At 42.8% G+C, this 16,375-nt stretch overlaps 1 protein-coding gene across 7 annotated transcripts in view; it reads left to right on the top strand.

The window, feature by feature from the left end:
- szt2 (SZT2 subunit of KICSTOR complex) overlaps positions 1–16,375 on the top strand; it is a 146,417-nt gene that overhangs the window by 116,776 nt on the left and 13,266 nt on the right. For 6 of the 7 annotated variants that reach the window (XM_061737403.1, XM_061737401.1, XM_061737402.1 and 3 more), the window contains 6 exons: positions 1,093–1,218; positions 1,774–1,976; positions 2,574–2,670; positions 3,974–4,054; positions 5,406–5,480; positions 10,966–11,031. In XM_061737403.1, coding sequence (XP_061593387.1) covers positions 1,093–1,218; positions 1,774–1,976; positions 2,574–2,670; positions 3,974–4,054; positions 5,406–5,480; positions 10,966–11,031 — 648 coding nt within the window. The remainder of the gene's footprint in view (positions 1–1,092; positions 1,219–1,773; positions 1,977–2,573; positions 2,671–3,973; positions 4,055–5,405; positions 5,481–10,965; positions 11,032–16,375) is intronic. The other variant, XM_061737405.1, reaches the window with a different exon arrangement.

The following is a 16,375-nucleotide window of genomic DNA, read 5'->3' as shown; positions in this document are numbered from 1 at the left end:
TGTAATAATAAAAATTGGTCTTATTTAGTTCTGGTTTAACAGGACCAGCTAAACTACAACATTTGGACTTCAGTTAAATGAGACTGCAGGGTCTCAAGGAGAAGTTTAGCTGATCTGCAGTTAAACCATTCAGTCCAAACAAAAACTCAGCGGTCAGAGCAACTTTGACTTTAATGCTTTATGTATTAAATTGAATTTACATCCACCAAAACTCATTATTTATTAACTCTAACCAATAAAGGAGATCTGATAAATTCTGAAATATTTGAAAGAGCTAACGTTATAATTTTAACCAGTTGTCTAATTAAGCACTTAGACTGGATTGTGCTTGAATCAAAAATACTGACGTGCGCTGAAGATGAAGGTTTAATTAACTATTAACGTCAAGGGTTCACTCTCTATTTCCTCCATCACTGTCAGTATTTAAGATCTGTTTTCAAGAAAGACAGGAGGTTATTATAGTGCGTTATCTGCTGAAGCATATTGGAGGTTATCGTGATGAAGATCAGTTCACGTTTTATGGCAAATTGGTGCAAAAAAATAGTTAATTCCAAACAATTTACTTTTTCTTGCCATTGTGAGAAATATCTTGTAAGTTGATGATGTAATCTGAGAAACTTCTGAGGTTTCAGGTTGGAGGAAGATCCATCCATCCATCCATCCATCCATCCATCCATCCATCCATCCATCCATCCATCCATCCATCCATCCATCCATCCATCCATCCATCCATCCATCCATCCATCCATCCATCCATCCATCCATCCATCCATCCATCCATCCATCCATCCATCCATCCATCCATCCATCCATCCATCCATCCATCCATTTTGCAGATCTAGGTTTTAACAGATGTGCACATATCCCCAAAGTGCAGCACATGTGGATCAGGACCTGCAGTCTGACGGGGTTCCACAGGGCTCCCAGTTGTTCCCACTGGGATTCCACTTGGGTCCCAGGAAGAGCTGTATGTGCAGCTGCTCCTGACGGGGGGACCATCAGGGAGCTGTCCTCCCTCTGTCTCACAGCGGGGGACCATCAGGGAGCTGTCCTCCCTCTGTCTCACAGCGCTACCTTGTGACGTGTCCCCAGGCCACAGACCTGGAGATCCTGAAGCAGTCGTCCAGGCTGGTCCACTACTGCGCCACCCCTCTGCTCTTTGACCCCGTGTTCCGCAAGCAGATCCAGGAGGAACAAACCAACCAGCTGCTGGGGAAGGTGAGCTTTCTCTCTAAATCACCCGACTTGGAACATCTTCTCATATATCTTGTACAAGTAAAAGACAGTTTTGGCACAAAGTAATGATGAGGATTATTATACACCACAATTAGTATCATTGGCTGCAAGTCATGGCTTGATCAAAGATACCTTAAAAATGTAAAATAATGTGAATGATGGCAGCATTTTCAGATAAAATCAAGGGGAGAAGAGGAAGCATGAAGCACAAAATCATTATTAGTGTTTTGAATCCCCCACACACACACACACACACACACACACACACACACACACACACACACACACACACACACACACACACACTTGTTACTAATTTTTATTGGACCTGAAAAGAAATCCTAGATTCATAATTCCTTCAGATGTCCTTGCAAGTTCACCGCAAGGTAAAAAAAAAGAGCTCCATCCAGACTGTTCAAAGGCATATGAGGCATAATAGCTGCGAGTCATTTACCTGCTTCTCTGTAAGTAACTCTTAACAAATCAAGCTCCCTGGGTTGGTTTCTTAAGACTTTCTTCTCTCTGAATGATATCCAGAAAAGGCACCGCTCCAGTGACTCTGCCACGTCCGGCCGAGACCGGAGCTACAGCACGGACTCAACGGAGATGTTTCCCAGCCGCCTGAAGGAAGAGCCGTGGCTGCTGGAGATCTCCAACAACTTCCTGCAGCAGTACGTCCAGTACCTGCAGAGCATGGGCTTCATCCTGGTGCAGGTCCGGCCTCAGTCTCCAGCACGCAGGTCTGTGATCCCAGCACTCGTTTGCTTTTTACGTTCACGTGCATGAAGGGATGGTCATTTCTCGGTGTTCATTTGCAGTTTCAGAGTTCTAATGGTCTATGTTTAAAACACCCTGTAAAAACTGGAGTTATAATTAGGGTTGACCCGATCAGGATTTTTTAGCTCCCTATCTGATCACTTTTTTTGGCTCCTGATACAATTCCGATACTTTTTCCCGATCAGATACATTTTGGCAATGAATTAATTAAAAAAATAAAGAGATCTCCTTCCGTCAGGATCTGTCCCAGAAGCAAACGGCCAGCGTGCCAGAGAGAACAGCAGAGGTTCTGAAGAAGGGTCAGCACTGTCAATATGAACTCTCTGGAAAAGTCTCATGTGTTTGCTATTGAAAGCATTTGAATCACATGAAATGGTTATGAATGAAATTACACTCTTGAAAGTTTTCAAAAAGCTAATCAGAGAAAACTTCAGCAGCAAATTTAGCTAAATCATCATCTGCATGACAGCCGATACTTGGACACAGCTGTTGATGTTAGCGGTGGTGCTGCAGATGTTTGTGATGCCCCCCACCCTAAACTCCCTGCCTCCCTCTCTCAGCATCGCCCGGAACCGTGCCGCCATGCTGAGCTCCATCTCCCTGGAGGGACGGATGTCTTTCTCCTACGTGAGACACAAGAGCGAGGACAGCCCCAAGGTCAGTGTTCACACCGGGAGCACGTCTTTCTCCGTGCACACAGACACACGCTCGGGCTGGGACTGGGCCGGGAACTGGGACTGGGCTAGGGCTGGGCAATATGGACCAAAAGTCATATCTGGATATTTTCTAGCTGAATGGCGATACTCGATATATATCGATATTTTTTCTGTGCCGTAATTGGGGTTTCCCCCAAAGCATTATAGCATAGCATCTCTGTTAGCATCTCTGTTAGCATCTGTGTTAGCTTAATTTTTTTCTGAGGCAAACCCTTAAAAAAACAGTCGGTTTTAATACAAAGCCTCGTGCCAAATGTCACACAGGTTCCTTTATTAACAGAGGTCTGCACAATATCAACATGTATAAAACAAATGAAATAAAAATAAACTGCCTGCATATATAGAATAAAAATGCTTCTTGAATAAAATAAAACAAATATCCCTTTCCTGCATAACAATTAAATTAAAATACACTGTGCAATTAATACAATGTAGACAGTAACAGGCAGACTTTTCCACTGAGGTTGACAGTTGTGCAAATAACAAAACATTTGTGCAAATCTCAAATAAAACATTCAAGTCAATTTGTCACAAAATAAGCTATATCAAAATCATTAAAAAAAAAAAAAATGTTTTCGATATAAACGATATTGTCTCGTACCATATCGATATATATTAAAATCTCGATATATCGCCCAGCCCTAGACTGGGCCGGGGACTGGCCTTTATCAGATCAGATCAGAATGAAAACAAGGTGCTCTGCCCCCACTAGCCTCCCCTCTCCCAGGACATCTGTGGACTCTATCAGAACTGTACCGGGCCGTCTGACAACATCAAGTACAATGGCTGAGGAGCAGCTCTGGGGCAAAGTTCACAGACTTACCGCTCACACACACACATCTCAACGCCTTCCCGGCCCCCCCTCTTATCAGCCCCCGACACAGTCTCCGGGTTCGAGCGCCACGAAGCAGCGGCGCTCACTTGGATGCACCGTTCCGGGATCCCCCCCCCCCCCCCCCCCCCCAGTAATCCTCCCCCTCACCCACATGCAAGTCTTGTGATGATGTTAGGTTGCTTTGTGTTCTGAGGTGTTTTTTGCACCTTGACACTGCGTATTTATACACGGTGTGAAGATCCTTTTTTTCCCTTGGGAAAACAGGAGCATTATAAACATCTGTGTCGCCGACGGTGTATCCGAAGTCAGATTCACTGTTTGATGTATTCTAACCCTGTCATTAAAGTCTGATTCTGATTCTGATCAGATGGCGCTGGTGCTGACGTCAGGATTGTTTTGTGTTTTTCAGGCGGCGCCACCTGGAACCACAGCGTATCACCTGCAGAGGGCGCTGCCAGGAGGAATCGTGCTGATGGAGCTGGCGTTTCAGGTGACACTTACACCCTGATGGGTCATCAGAACCATCACCATCGCTGACTTTAGCTCCTGACATCGTTGCACCATCAATAACTCACTCGTCTTCACATTTGGATAGAAGCGTTGAGACTTTGTCTTGATCAGGTTAGATGGCCTACAGCGCCAGCGCCTGCGTGACCACACCAACCGGCTCACACAGTCTGAGAGTTTTAAGTGATGAGCCACTGTTGGCACTGAAGTCATTTCTCAGACTGTAAAAGTGAATCTAAGCCTGCAGACCACACACATGTAGGCCGACCAGCTGTGGTTAAAAACCATTATGGTCTGTTTTCATTTTTTTACATGACAGCTGCCTTCGCTGTTAAATATCGCCAAAGCTGCTTGGCTGGTTTGGCTTCTCGATTTCTTCCTTTCAGACGTCGTCATCTAAGCGACGTCTGAATATCATATGGCGCTTTTCCACTAGCGACTCAACTTGGCCTGGTTTCTTTTCCATAACAATCAGCACCTGGATCAGAAGTAGGAGGTTGGAGAGAAGCTGCTGTGACCTATTTGATTGTGTATCTAAACTAAGAAGACAACAACACTAAAGATGTAGAACCTGGAGGAGATGATAGATGTGCTGCTGGGTCTGTGGCTTGTGTTTGATATCAAGTTAAAAAATGATACTGACAGAAGCTTCAAGCGGTGACGCTTTTTTTGTTAGTTTGTCTCTGCACTGCTGAAAAGTCAGCTGGAGCCGTGAGCAGCTATGAAGAGACAGAGCTCCTGGTAGATCTGGTCGTTCCTTATCACCGTCTAGATCTTTTTAATTCTCTCCTCAGCACCAGGTTTATGAACATCTGACCCTCAGAGTTGGATCATCAAACAGACTTTTGCTGCCGTTGATGGTTGAATAAAATGAACCAGAATCCGTCAGAGTCTCTTTCTCTGATTTCCTCCTCCTGACTCAGACGTCTGACTCCAACCCCCCGACCAATCGGTGGCCTGTAGTGTGATGATGTCAGATACAGCCCACTCAGCATCTTAGAACCTCAGCAGAATAGTTACAGAAAAGTAACTAGTCGGTAGTTAGACCCCTGGTGTTGTGATGTCTGAGTGGCAATAAAAGAATCTCTTTCTTGTGTCGTTTTAAAGCACAGTTAAGTGGGCCACGCGCTAGCCAACGCTGCAGTTGTTGAATTCTTGCATCATTAATTCATATTTCTACTTCAAGTTTATTGATTTCTTTTTCAAGCTTGTTCAGCGGGAACAATAAGAATGTGAAGCTTGTGTCCTAGTGAGGAGGTTAGTCCAGCAGCCCCCCTGATGGGGGGGAAGTTACCCCACTAAACCTGTGTTGTGCGTGTCCTCTGCTGCTACAGGGCTGTTACTTCTGCGTGAAGCAGTACGCTCTGGAGTGTTCCCGCATCCCCATGGGCCAGTCCGTCAACTCGCAGGTAAGTGCTCACTTCACTTACTGCCGTCCAAACGCAGCCCTAGCTCTGCCTGCTCTACCTCAGATTGTTTAGCCTTTAGAAAGTAGAAAAAGAAAAGAAAACACAACCTTTTTTATGTTTTTGATCAAGGTTTTTTTTTTAATTAGTTTTCAAATGGCAGACAAAAAATAAACATAAAAACATATTAACAATTTTAAATTGGACAACTGTATGTCTGAGACATAATGGAGGAGGAGAAAATTCTTTGGACGACTTTGCACCAATTACCATCCGAGATCAATTGGCAATCAAAGTCTGACTCCCATTTATTTTTAAGAAGATCTAAAAGTGTCAAATCATGCATGCTAACTAAATCATAGATAACACTTCTCTGCTTCCAACAAAGAAATGGAAGGGCATAATGGGAAAATACCTGAATTTGAGGCTACAAAATTTCTAAGCTGCAAATATTTAAAAAAAATGGGACCTGGGAATATCATACTATTATTATATTATAGTATTAGCTGCTCAAATGAGACAAATGGTGCTTTCACACCTGTCCCGTTTGGAGCAGTTGTTCCGGAACAGGGAGCGTTTCCCCCTAAAGATCGGTTGGTTTGGTACATGTGAACACAGCAATCGCGCTCGGATGCGGGACAAAACAAGTGAGCAGAGATCTCCTAGGAGAGGTGGTCTCGGCTCACTTCCATTCCAGACCTGGAGCGGTTCGTTTGCAGTGAGAACAGAATCCACAGAGCAACCCACACAACTCACTCATAACTGTGGTTCAGCATGAACGTACTTGCAGAATATTGCTCAGAAAACATGACGTCGCCTAAAAACACGATGATAATACACAGACATGAAGCTAACAAGATAATAATCTAATGAAGCTTACCTCATCAGCCATGGGTAGTGTCATGTGGGTAACGTCATGTTGTAATGTGCAGATTGTGCATGTATCAGAGCCCATCTTCGTCTGAGATTCCTTATCGCGGCACGTCTTCTTCTGAGTAAATGCCATAGGATATTATTTTCCCTGCGCAGTCTGGATTCCCAGTAGAAGTTACAGAACACAGGTACATTAACCACAGAAACACACAGAAACAAACTAGCCACACTCACTTACGATGTTCCATAGTAGTTGTTTTTCCCGGGGTACGGAAGAGGAAACTCCTTCCACGTTAATTTCTGACCAATGAGAGAACAGTTGGTTCACGCATGGCATTTGTTAACAGCTTTGAACCGCTACAGACGGTTGCCTTGTGTGGGTAGATGTATTTGCAAGGGATTAAACCACACAGCGCAGGAGAAATGTCCTCTTGTTTGGGACAGGATAAAGGGGAAAGAGCGGAGCGGTGCTGCTACTGCTGCTGTGACAGGAGTTGTTACCATGGTAACAACTCCCCCTCCCAACGGCAGGAAGGGCTGTGTGGCTCTGAGTAGTACATCCCAATTAATGCATACTACTGATATTTACTCAAAAGTGTGCCGAACTTAAGTATACTTTTTGAGTATATACTGCTTAGTATGGCATTTCTACGGTGGCCGAGACCCGCCATTGCTGAAAATAAAAGTAACGCTGCAAACAGAAACAAACGCCGCTGCAAATTAAATAAACGCTTAGCAAATAAAATAAACTCTGCAAACAAAAAGAAACGCCGCTGCAAATAAAATAAACGCAGCTGTAAATAAAATTAAAAAAATTACGCAAATAAAAAAGCCACAATGGAAGTGAATTACCGGGGACTATTTTTGCTGATGCACCCGTGTTTTTATGTGAGAGGAGAAGAAGAAGAAGACGAAAAGAATTACACGTAGCGACGTTGAACACTAACCTTTTCACTTATTTTCTCGTTCGTTGTTCTTCTTATTCTTCGCTCTTCTTATTTCTTCCTTTTCACTTATGTCCTCTTCGTCTTCTTCTTCTTCCCTCACATAAAAACACTGGTGCATCAGCAAAAATAGTCCCCAGTAATTCACTTCCGTAGTGGCTTTTTTATTTGCGTCATTTTTTTTAATTTGCAGTGGCGTATATTATTTTATTTGTAGCGGGGTTTCTTTATATTTGCAGCGTTACTTTTATTTTCAGCAATGGCGGGTCTCGGCCACCATACATTTCGGATGCACAGCATGTCAACACCACCTAAAACATGCAGGCCAGTGGATCTCAAGGACCAGGATTACCAAACCCTTCACCCTAACAGACGCTTTAGGCTGCCTTGACCAGGCTGAACATCACAAAACCTCTAGTGACATCTGCATGGTCATTTGTACCTCAACTTTTAAATGATGTGAGTGAGCAGGGACCTAGCAAGCATCAGTGCAGTCGCACTTGATGTCTCTTGTCCTGGTACTGGTTGGAGATGGAAAATCACCGAGATGAAACATGGTCTTGCAGTAATCTGTTAACTTGGTGTCCAGTTGGTTGTTCATGTGCTAGCATCCAGGCTACCACAGCATAAGGCAACACTGTGTGATGCGATGCAAACAAGAGCAATTTGTACATTTTTTAGATTATTCTAAAAAATAATCTAAAAATAATTGTTTGGGCCTGAACATTTTCCACTCCGGTGGTTCTTATCGGCTGTTTTGCAATTTAGTATATAGATGTATGATGTATAGATAAATCTAGCAGAACACCTCATTTATATTAATAATGCAATTTCACACAATTTTAGAAAGGTGCAAGAAGCACAAATACATATTCCACAATGAATCATGAGTTCCTCCGTACTTGAGGAGTGAGCAGGCCGCTTCTTTTCACCAGAGAGGGTGGGGGAGCTCCCAAGGGAACACGGGGAGATCATGCAAACTCCACACAGAAAGGCCCTTTCACCAACCCCACCCAGGGTACACGATATCTACGATATTTGATATATTGTAAGAAATGTAATCAACGATATATCACGATATATGTGACTGAAAAAGAGAAAATACCCATAAAAAAGGAAAAAGTATGTAGTTATGTATTTATTAAATGCCAAAATGTCATACAATGTACAAAAAAGTGCATTTGTATATTTCCTCACTGCCTCCTAGTCTTGTAAATGTAAACACTAAACAGCTGGACAAATTAAAGTGCATGAACAATAGTGCGGTGACAACCGCTTAAATCCATTATGTGTGTTGTAATAAAATATCGATATTTGGCGTCAGTTTATGGATTATTTATTGCGACAGAGAGAGCAACCAATATATTGCAATATCAATTTTTTTCCCCACCACTACTCCCCGTGCTTGCGTGGGTTTCCTCCGGTTACTCCGGTTTCCTCCCACAGTCCAGAAACATGCATAGTAGGTTAATTGATGATTCTAAATTGCCCGTAGGTGTGAGTGTGAGTTTGTCTGGTTGTGTGTCTGTATATGTGACTGGACTGGATACCTGTCCAGGGTGTAACCCCTGCCTCTCACCTGTAATGAGCTGGGAGATAATGGATGGATGGATGTATTATTATTATGATGATTATTATTATTAATAATAATAATAATTGTTGCAGTCGTTTTAATGAGTTCAGTCTCTTCAGAGATTCATTGTAGAGGTTTATAGCTGTGGGCAGGAAGGATCTCCTAGAACTCTGAAGATCTCTCGTAGAGGTGTGAAGGATCTCCTGTAGAGGTCTGGAGGATCTCCTGTAGAGGTCTGAAGGATCTCCTGTAGAGGTCTGAAGGATCTTCTGTAGAGGTCTGAAGGATCTCCTGTAGAGGTCTGAAGGATCTTCTGTAGAGGTCTGAAGGATCTCCTGTAGAGGTCTGGAGGATCTTCTGTAGAGGTTTGAAGATCTCCTGTAGAGGTCTGAAGGATCTTCTGTAGAGGTCTGGAGGATCTTCTGTAGAGGTCTGGAGGATCTCCTGTAGAGGTCTGAAGATCTCCTGTAGAGGTCTGTAGGATCTCCTGTAGAGGTGTGAAGGATCTCCTGTAGAGGTCTGGAGGATCTCCTGTAGAGGTCTGGAGGATCTCCTGTAGAGGTCTGGAGGATCTCCTGTAGAGGTCTGAATGATCTCCTGTAGAGGTCTGAATGATCTCCTGTAGAGGTCTGAAGATCTCCTGTAGAGGTCTGAAGGATCTTCTGTAGAGGTCTGAAGGATCTCCTGTAGAGGTCTGAAGGATCTTCTGTAGAGGTCTGAAGGATCTCCTGTAGAGATCTGGAGGATCTTCTGTAGAGGTCTGAAGATCTCCTGTAGAGGTCTGGAGGATCTTCTGTAGAGGTCTGGAGGATCTCCTGTAGAGGTCTGGAGGATCTCCTGTAGAGGTCTGAAGGATCTTCTGTAGAGGTCTGAAGGATCTTCTGTAGAGGTCTGGAGGATCTCCTGTAGAGGTCTGAAGATCTCCTGTAGAGGTCTGGAGGATCTCCTGTAGAGGTCTGGAGGATCTCCTGTAGAGGTCTGGAGGATCTCCTGTAGAGGTCTGGAGGATCTTCTGTAGAGGTCTGAAGGATCTTCTGTAGAGGTCTGAAGGATCTTCTGTAGAGGTCTGAAGATCTCCTGTAGAGGTCTGAAGGATCTCCTGTAGAGGTCTGAAGGATCTCCTGTGGATCCTGTAGAGGTGTGAAGGATCTTCTGTAGAGGTCTGAAGATCTCCTGTAGAGGTCTGAAGGATCTCCTGTAGAGGTCTGAAGGATCTCCTGTGGATCCTGTAGAGGTGTGAAGGATCTCCTGTAGAGGTGTGAAGGATCTCCTGTAGAGGTCTGAAGGATCTCCTGTAGAGGTCTGAAGGATCTCCTGTAGAGGTCTGAAGGATCTCCTGTAGAGGTCTGATGGATCTCCTGTAGAGGTCTGGAGGATCTCCTGTAGAGGTCTGAAGGATCTCCTGTAGATCCTGTAGAGGTCTGAAGGATCTCCTGTAGATCCTGTAGAGGTCTGAAGGATCTCCTGTAGTGGTCTGTGTTTACCTGGATCTGAAGAACCTCTGACTGAAGACACTGTTGTTGAATATCTGTGTTGTGAAGATGATGTTCAGGGTTGTCCATGATCTTCTCATCAATTGGTGGTCTACTCACTGACCGCCAGGCGCCTTGATGCCCAAGTGATCAGGTTGAAAAAAAGGTTTAAGATAGGAGAGCGGTCGTGTATCAGGGTCATCCCTCCATTCTGTTACCGAGGGAGAAATGTGAGAATTGAACAACTTCCTGATCACGTTGTACTTGTCCCGACCAGAGTCACAGAGGAGATGTACTTTGTTCCAGGGAAGAGCAGCGCTGTAGTTAAAACCAGCTCACAAACAGCAGCTGCTGAGGACTATATATATATACTGTATATATATATAAGTACGTAACATTTAGGGTTTATCCATGTAGCCAGGTGTCACGTCTGTTCCTCAACAGGAGGCTCAGTGTTTGGAAGCTACAGTAGTTTTAAGAGTTTAATTTCAAGTATCAGTTTAGCGGTGGAGATCTTGCCTAGTAATGTCCAGGTAACTAAAGGTCTGTAGAATTGTGTCAGTCTTTCTTTCCATCCATCTGTGTGTGTGTCTGCCTAGTCCCATCTCATGTCATCTCTCCATCAGGGCAGCCTCACCACCAAACCTCGTTGCAAGCCGTTTCCAGATGCCACCCCAGTATCTGACTGTGCGGTATGTCCCTGCCATCTCCAAGGAGGGGTGTCCCACTCCAATCAGGCTTCACCCCTCCTCGCTAAACTGCTTGCTGCCATCCGTCCTGATCTCTTCCTTTCCCAATCTACATGTCTGTCTTTTGTCTCCTTGGGAATGAATGGGGCTTTCTTCCTTTTTTGATTTACTTCCTGTTTTGTTAATGAGGTTATGGCACACACCAAAGAGCCCACTGTAGGTAAGCAACGCTAGCTGAATGTAGGGTTTGAAAGGCTTGGAAGAGTCCCATATTCTTTTGTTTTTCTTTCTTTAATTGGGGTCTGTGATTCTCGTTCTTTCCTGGCTTTTAACAGGCTGATGTGTCCGTGCTTGTTGGTCTGGCTGTTGGTGGGTGTCTCAGCTGTCTCTGCGCATCCATCGCTCTTTTTTCTGTTCTGTGACAAAAACCTCTTCTTTCGCATCGATTTTGGGTCGAAGGATGGCTACGGAAGAGTATTAGAGCCATGCAGGAGAAAAAAGATTTGAGAGGGGAAGATTTTTTTTTATTGTGCACTTCGAGAAAAAAGTCGAAATGTCGAGAAAAAAGTTGAAATGTCGAGATTAATGTTGAAGTACAATTTCAAGAATAATGTTGATATTTCGTGAATAAAGTCGAAATTTCACCTTTTTTCTTAACATTTCAACTTTATTCAAGACATTTTTACTTATTTCTCAACATTTCGACTTTTTTCTCGAAATTGTACTTTAACATTATTGTTGAAATTTCGACTTTTTTCTCAACATTTCGACTTTTTTCTCGAAATTGTACATTAACATTATTCTTGACATTTCGACTTTTTTCTCAACTTTTCGACTTTTTTCTCGAAATTGTACTTCAACATTAACCTCGTCATTTCAACTTTTTTCTCGACATTTCCTTTTTTTTTTTTCGACATTTCAACTTTTTCCTCGTGCATAATGAAAAAAAAATCTTCCTCCTCCAGAATATTTTTATTTTTCTCCTGCCTGGCCCTGATACTCTTCAATGGATGGCAGATGTGTTTTGTTTAGTTTTTTTGGGGGGGTGTCATGTCTACTTCTGCTGCCAGGTTTGCTCCGTATGAGTCGGCTGAACTCGTGTTGGGGGATCCTCATCGCCGTGGATACATCCATCCATGCACTACACACGTACTTGGGCTGCGTAACGGCAGTCGCTAGCGCCTTCTGCTCATTTGTCATGCTCACCTGTTGTGTTTTTTTTTTTTTTTTTTTTTAAGATTTTTTTGTGGCTCTAGTGGCCCTTTATTAAATTTTCAGACAGGAAGGGGGTAGAGAGAGAGAGAATGGGGATGACATGCAGCAAAGGTGCACAGAATGGGATTGGAACCTGCAACCACTGCAGGAGGACTGTAGCCTCAGTATATGAGCCGCTGCACCACCGAGCAGCCATCACCTGTGTTTTTGTTCATTCTTCCAGTAATGGTCATGTGACATACGCTCATAGTCCAGCTGTTTAGCTATAAAATGTATAGGAATCGTTCAGTTTGTGATACAAGCATGGAATTTGCCACACAAATAGCCAAAGGTTTCCCCAAAAGATATGAACGTGGAGCCATCGTGAATTTTCAACATGGCGCCCATGGCAGCCATTTTTCAAAATGGATGCCAGAAAAGAGTGTTTTCTAATGAGTGATTAGTTGAAATGAGTTGCCAGTTTGCCCTGGCTCTTTTTTTCTCTTTTTTCCTCTTTTTCTTTTTTTCATCTTCTCTTTTTTTCCTTTTTTCTCTTTTTTTCATCTTCTCTTTTTCTCCTCTTTTTTCCTCTTTTTTCCATATTTTTTTTCCCATATTTCTTTCATCTTCTCGTTTTTTCCTCTTTTTTCCATACTTTTTTCCTATTTTTTCCTCTTTTTCCCCTTTTTTTCTCTTTTTTTCCTCTTTCTTCCTCTTTTTGCAGTTGTATAGGAATCGTTCAGTTTGTGATACAAGCATGAAATTTGCTACACAAATAGCCAAAGGTTTCCCCAAAAGATATGGACGTGGAGCCATCGTGAATTTTCAACATGGCGCCCATGACGGCCATTTTTCAAAATGGACGCCAGAAACAAGTGTTTTCTAATGAGTGATTAGTTGAAATGAGTTGCCAGTTTGCCCCGGCCGAGCTTCAACATCCACTCTATTACTTATCCATTCATTGGAGGGTTCAGTTCTTGCAGATATGAGGATCTTTTTTGGTTTATTAGTTCAAAGTTTGTTCTATGTATAATAGATCTATTTTCATGAAATTACAGTATATATTTTATTTTGGCTAATATGACTGTTATCATGAAAGAAACAGTTGTCATGTTCAGTTTTGAGGTAGAAGGAAGCTTCTGGCCAATTCCAATGTTTCAAATGTGATTTCTGCATCATAAATAATGACTGATTAGACACCAAGATCATCCATATCAGACAGTCACACAAATGATGGCTGCCATCTTTAAAAAATGGCGGCCATCTTGAATATTAAATGAAAACTTTTCAATTATCCAAGAGATATCTACAAAGTACTATATGTGGTAAATATGTCTAAAATATCATATTATGTCCCCAAGTCATATAAAAAGACATCCATTTTGAAAAATGGCTGCCATGGGTGAATGTTGAAAATTCACGATGGCTCCACGTCCAATTATTTTTGGAATGCCTTTGGCTATGTGTGTAACAAATTTCATGCTTGTATCACAAACTGAACGATTGTTTTGGTTATCTCCTGCACTATCAGGGACTCAGAGAAGGATAGGTAGTAACCCAGAGGAGAAAACTGAGTAAAGGCTTCTGGTTTTGACCAGAACTCCAGCCTGTCAAACTGTCTGCAGCAGAACCAGTACTTCCTGTTTGTGAGGGTTTGCTTTCAGTGGGTTCATGGGGACACCAGGCAGATTTGTAACAAAGGTTGCACATTTTAGGCCGAGAACATGGTTTTGTGGATGCCGTTTGGGCCCCGGGGGCTCTGTCCCCCTCTGGGCTGTTCCGGCCAGGGCAGATGAAACTCCTACTCATTAATAATGAAGCCAGACTGGATCCTGGTGCTGAAGAGTTTTATAGTTTTATCTGGAAGAGTAGGGCGGGTAGCATGGCTGCTCAGGGGAGGAAAGGCAAGTTTATTTGTAGAGCACAATTCAACACAAGGTCATTCAAAGTGCTTTACATCAACATTAAAAGCGGCAAGACACAATTAAACAGTAAATAACAAATAAAATGAAATAAAATGATAAGAAAAGAGGTAAAATAATAAGAACCACAAGTTGTTATAAAGTAAGGGCAGTAGATCCAGCAGGTTCATCTCATTCTTACAATGGCAAGAATTACGTTTCTACACGGTCAAAACGTACAAATAACGGGTCAAATACAGTATTACAAAAGTAATCTGTAACAATTCGTACGGTGAATCAGAATAATGTGACAATTCTATGTCACAATGCCTGTATTCAGGGCTTATCCATAACAGAGGGTAGTATGGATGGATCTGTAGTCCAGGACACGACTGGACCGACTCTTCTTCCAAGCTTCCTGCACATGAACGGCCCCTACGAGGTAGTAGCCCCATCTCCCCTATCCTTTACCTTCTCCTGTCATGTGCCAGGCTTAAAGTAAGATTTTATTTGGACGTAGGTCACCTGCTTTAAGTCCTAATCGTAACTGACATTCTGCTGCAAACACACACACCCTTGCCACTCAGAACTGCTTCAATTCACAACATGTTGGTGTGTAATGATGTGTAATGACTGAGCTGCACAATGTTCCTCTGAACAAGTCCAACGGCGTCTCCAGCATCACACGACAGCACACTGCAAAAACTCAAAATCTTACCAGGAATATTTGTCTTATTTCTAGTTAAAATGTCAAATTTTTAGTAAAAATCTCATTACACTTAAAACAAGAGTCATTACCAGAAAAATAACTTATTTGACAATTTTCACCTGTTTCAAGTACATTTTCACTTAAAATAAGTAAAAAGAAATCCGCCAGTGGGACAAGATTTATCTTCTTATTACAAGCAAAAAAATCTTGTTCCACTGGCAGATTTTTCTACTTATTTCAAGTGAAAATCTACTTGAAAAAGGTGAAAATTGCTGTTTTTTCCAGTGATGAGTCTTGTTTTAAGTGTAATGAGATTTTTTTCTTTACTAAAAATTAGACATTTTAACTAGAAATAAGACAAATATTCTTGTTAAGATTTTGAGTTTTTGCAGTGCACAGAGCAGGGACTTGCAGCAGACGAGTGGGAGCTGTGTTTGCAGGAAATAAAGCAACACCGTGCTTGTTTGTGTAAGAGATGCACTTCAAGTCCGTCTGCTTTCCCGGGACAGGAAGTGCAGGGCTGATGTCTGGCTGTCCCGCCGTGACTGTTCTGCCTGGTGTTTTCTCTGCCTCCTGTACGGGCTCAGTGATCACAGCTTCTCCCATCCATGTAGTCAATAACTTCCTGTGAGAGCAGCTAACAGGACACGAGCTGCTGCCTTAGATCCGTCCACACACTCCTTCCTGTCAGAATGAAGCAAGGTGCCTGATAATATCAAGTGTTAGTTACTCAAGAGACTCCAGATAAAAGGCCAGTAGGTCACCTGGACCCTGAGCCCCAGGCCGGGAAGAGGAGCGGCTGATCTGTATGTTTCTCCTCACTCACGTCACCATCAGGGAGATCGGGAGGGAAGTGATCCACACTTTTACTAGTCTGAGCGAGTCAGTGCGTTTACCGCATTATAAGGCGCACCTTCAATGAATTATGTATTTTAAAACTGTTTCCATATATAAGGCGCACCGCATTATAAGGCGCACTAAATATATGCTAAAATATCGTACTATAGTGGCTGGGGTTGAGTTACGTATCTACCTGATGGAGCTGCGCTACAGGAAATGCTACAAAATCCTACAGCAAATGCAAAAAAAAACCAAGAAGAAAAGTACCGTATGTCAAACTTTATTAACAAAATAAAAACCAGCTTTGCTCCGTCTCGTCTCCATTATGCGAGTCAGCGTTGCTGCTGTTGTCTTGAACGATTCCTGACGTTTTTAGTGCCGTTACTTTGGCGACACCAACTACATTACCCACAATCCCCCTGACTACAGTAACAGAAATTACCGTAATGGACATATATAAGGCACACTGCCGGTTTTTGAGAAAATTAAAGGCTTTTAGGTGCGCCTTTATAGAGCGGAAAATACAGTAGATGCAGCAGTTCAATCGGATTTCTGATCGTATAAGACATCGTTCGGACTTTTAAACCGCATGTAAACACCTTAATCCGATCTACTCCGGACCTATATCGGACATTTAATAATCGGGTAGCAACACCTAGATAACCCGTTTACAGTTGGAATGTTAACTCCATGTATACGGAGA

Source organism: Cololabis saira, chromosome 13, assembly GCF_033807715.1.
Source record: "Cololabis saira isolate AMF1-May2022 chromosome 13, fColSai1.1, whole genome shotgun sequence".
NCBI classification, from domain to species: Eukaryota; Metazoa; Chordata; class Actinopteri; order Beloniformes; family Belonidae; genus Cololabis; species Cololabis saira.
This window is presented reverse-complemented; position numbering and strand designations above follow the sequence as displayed.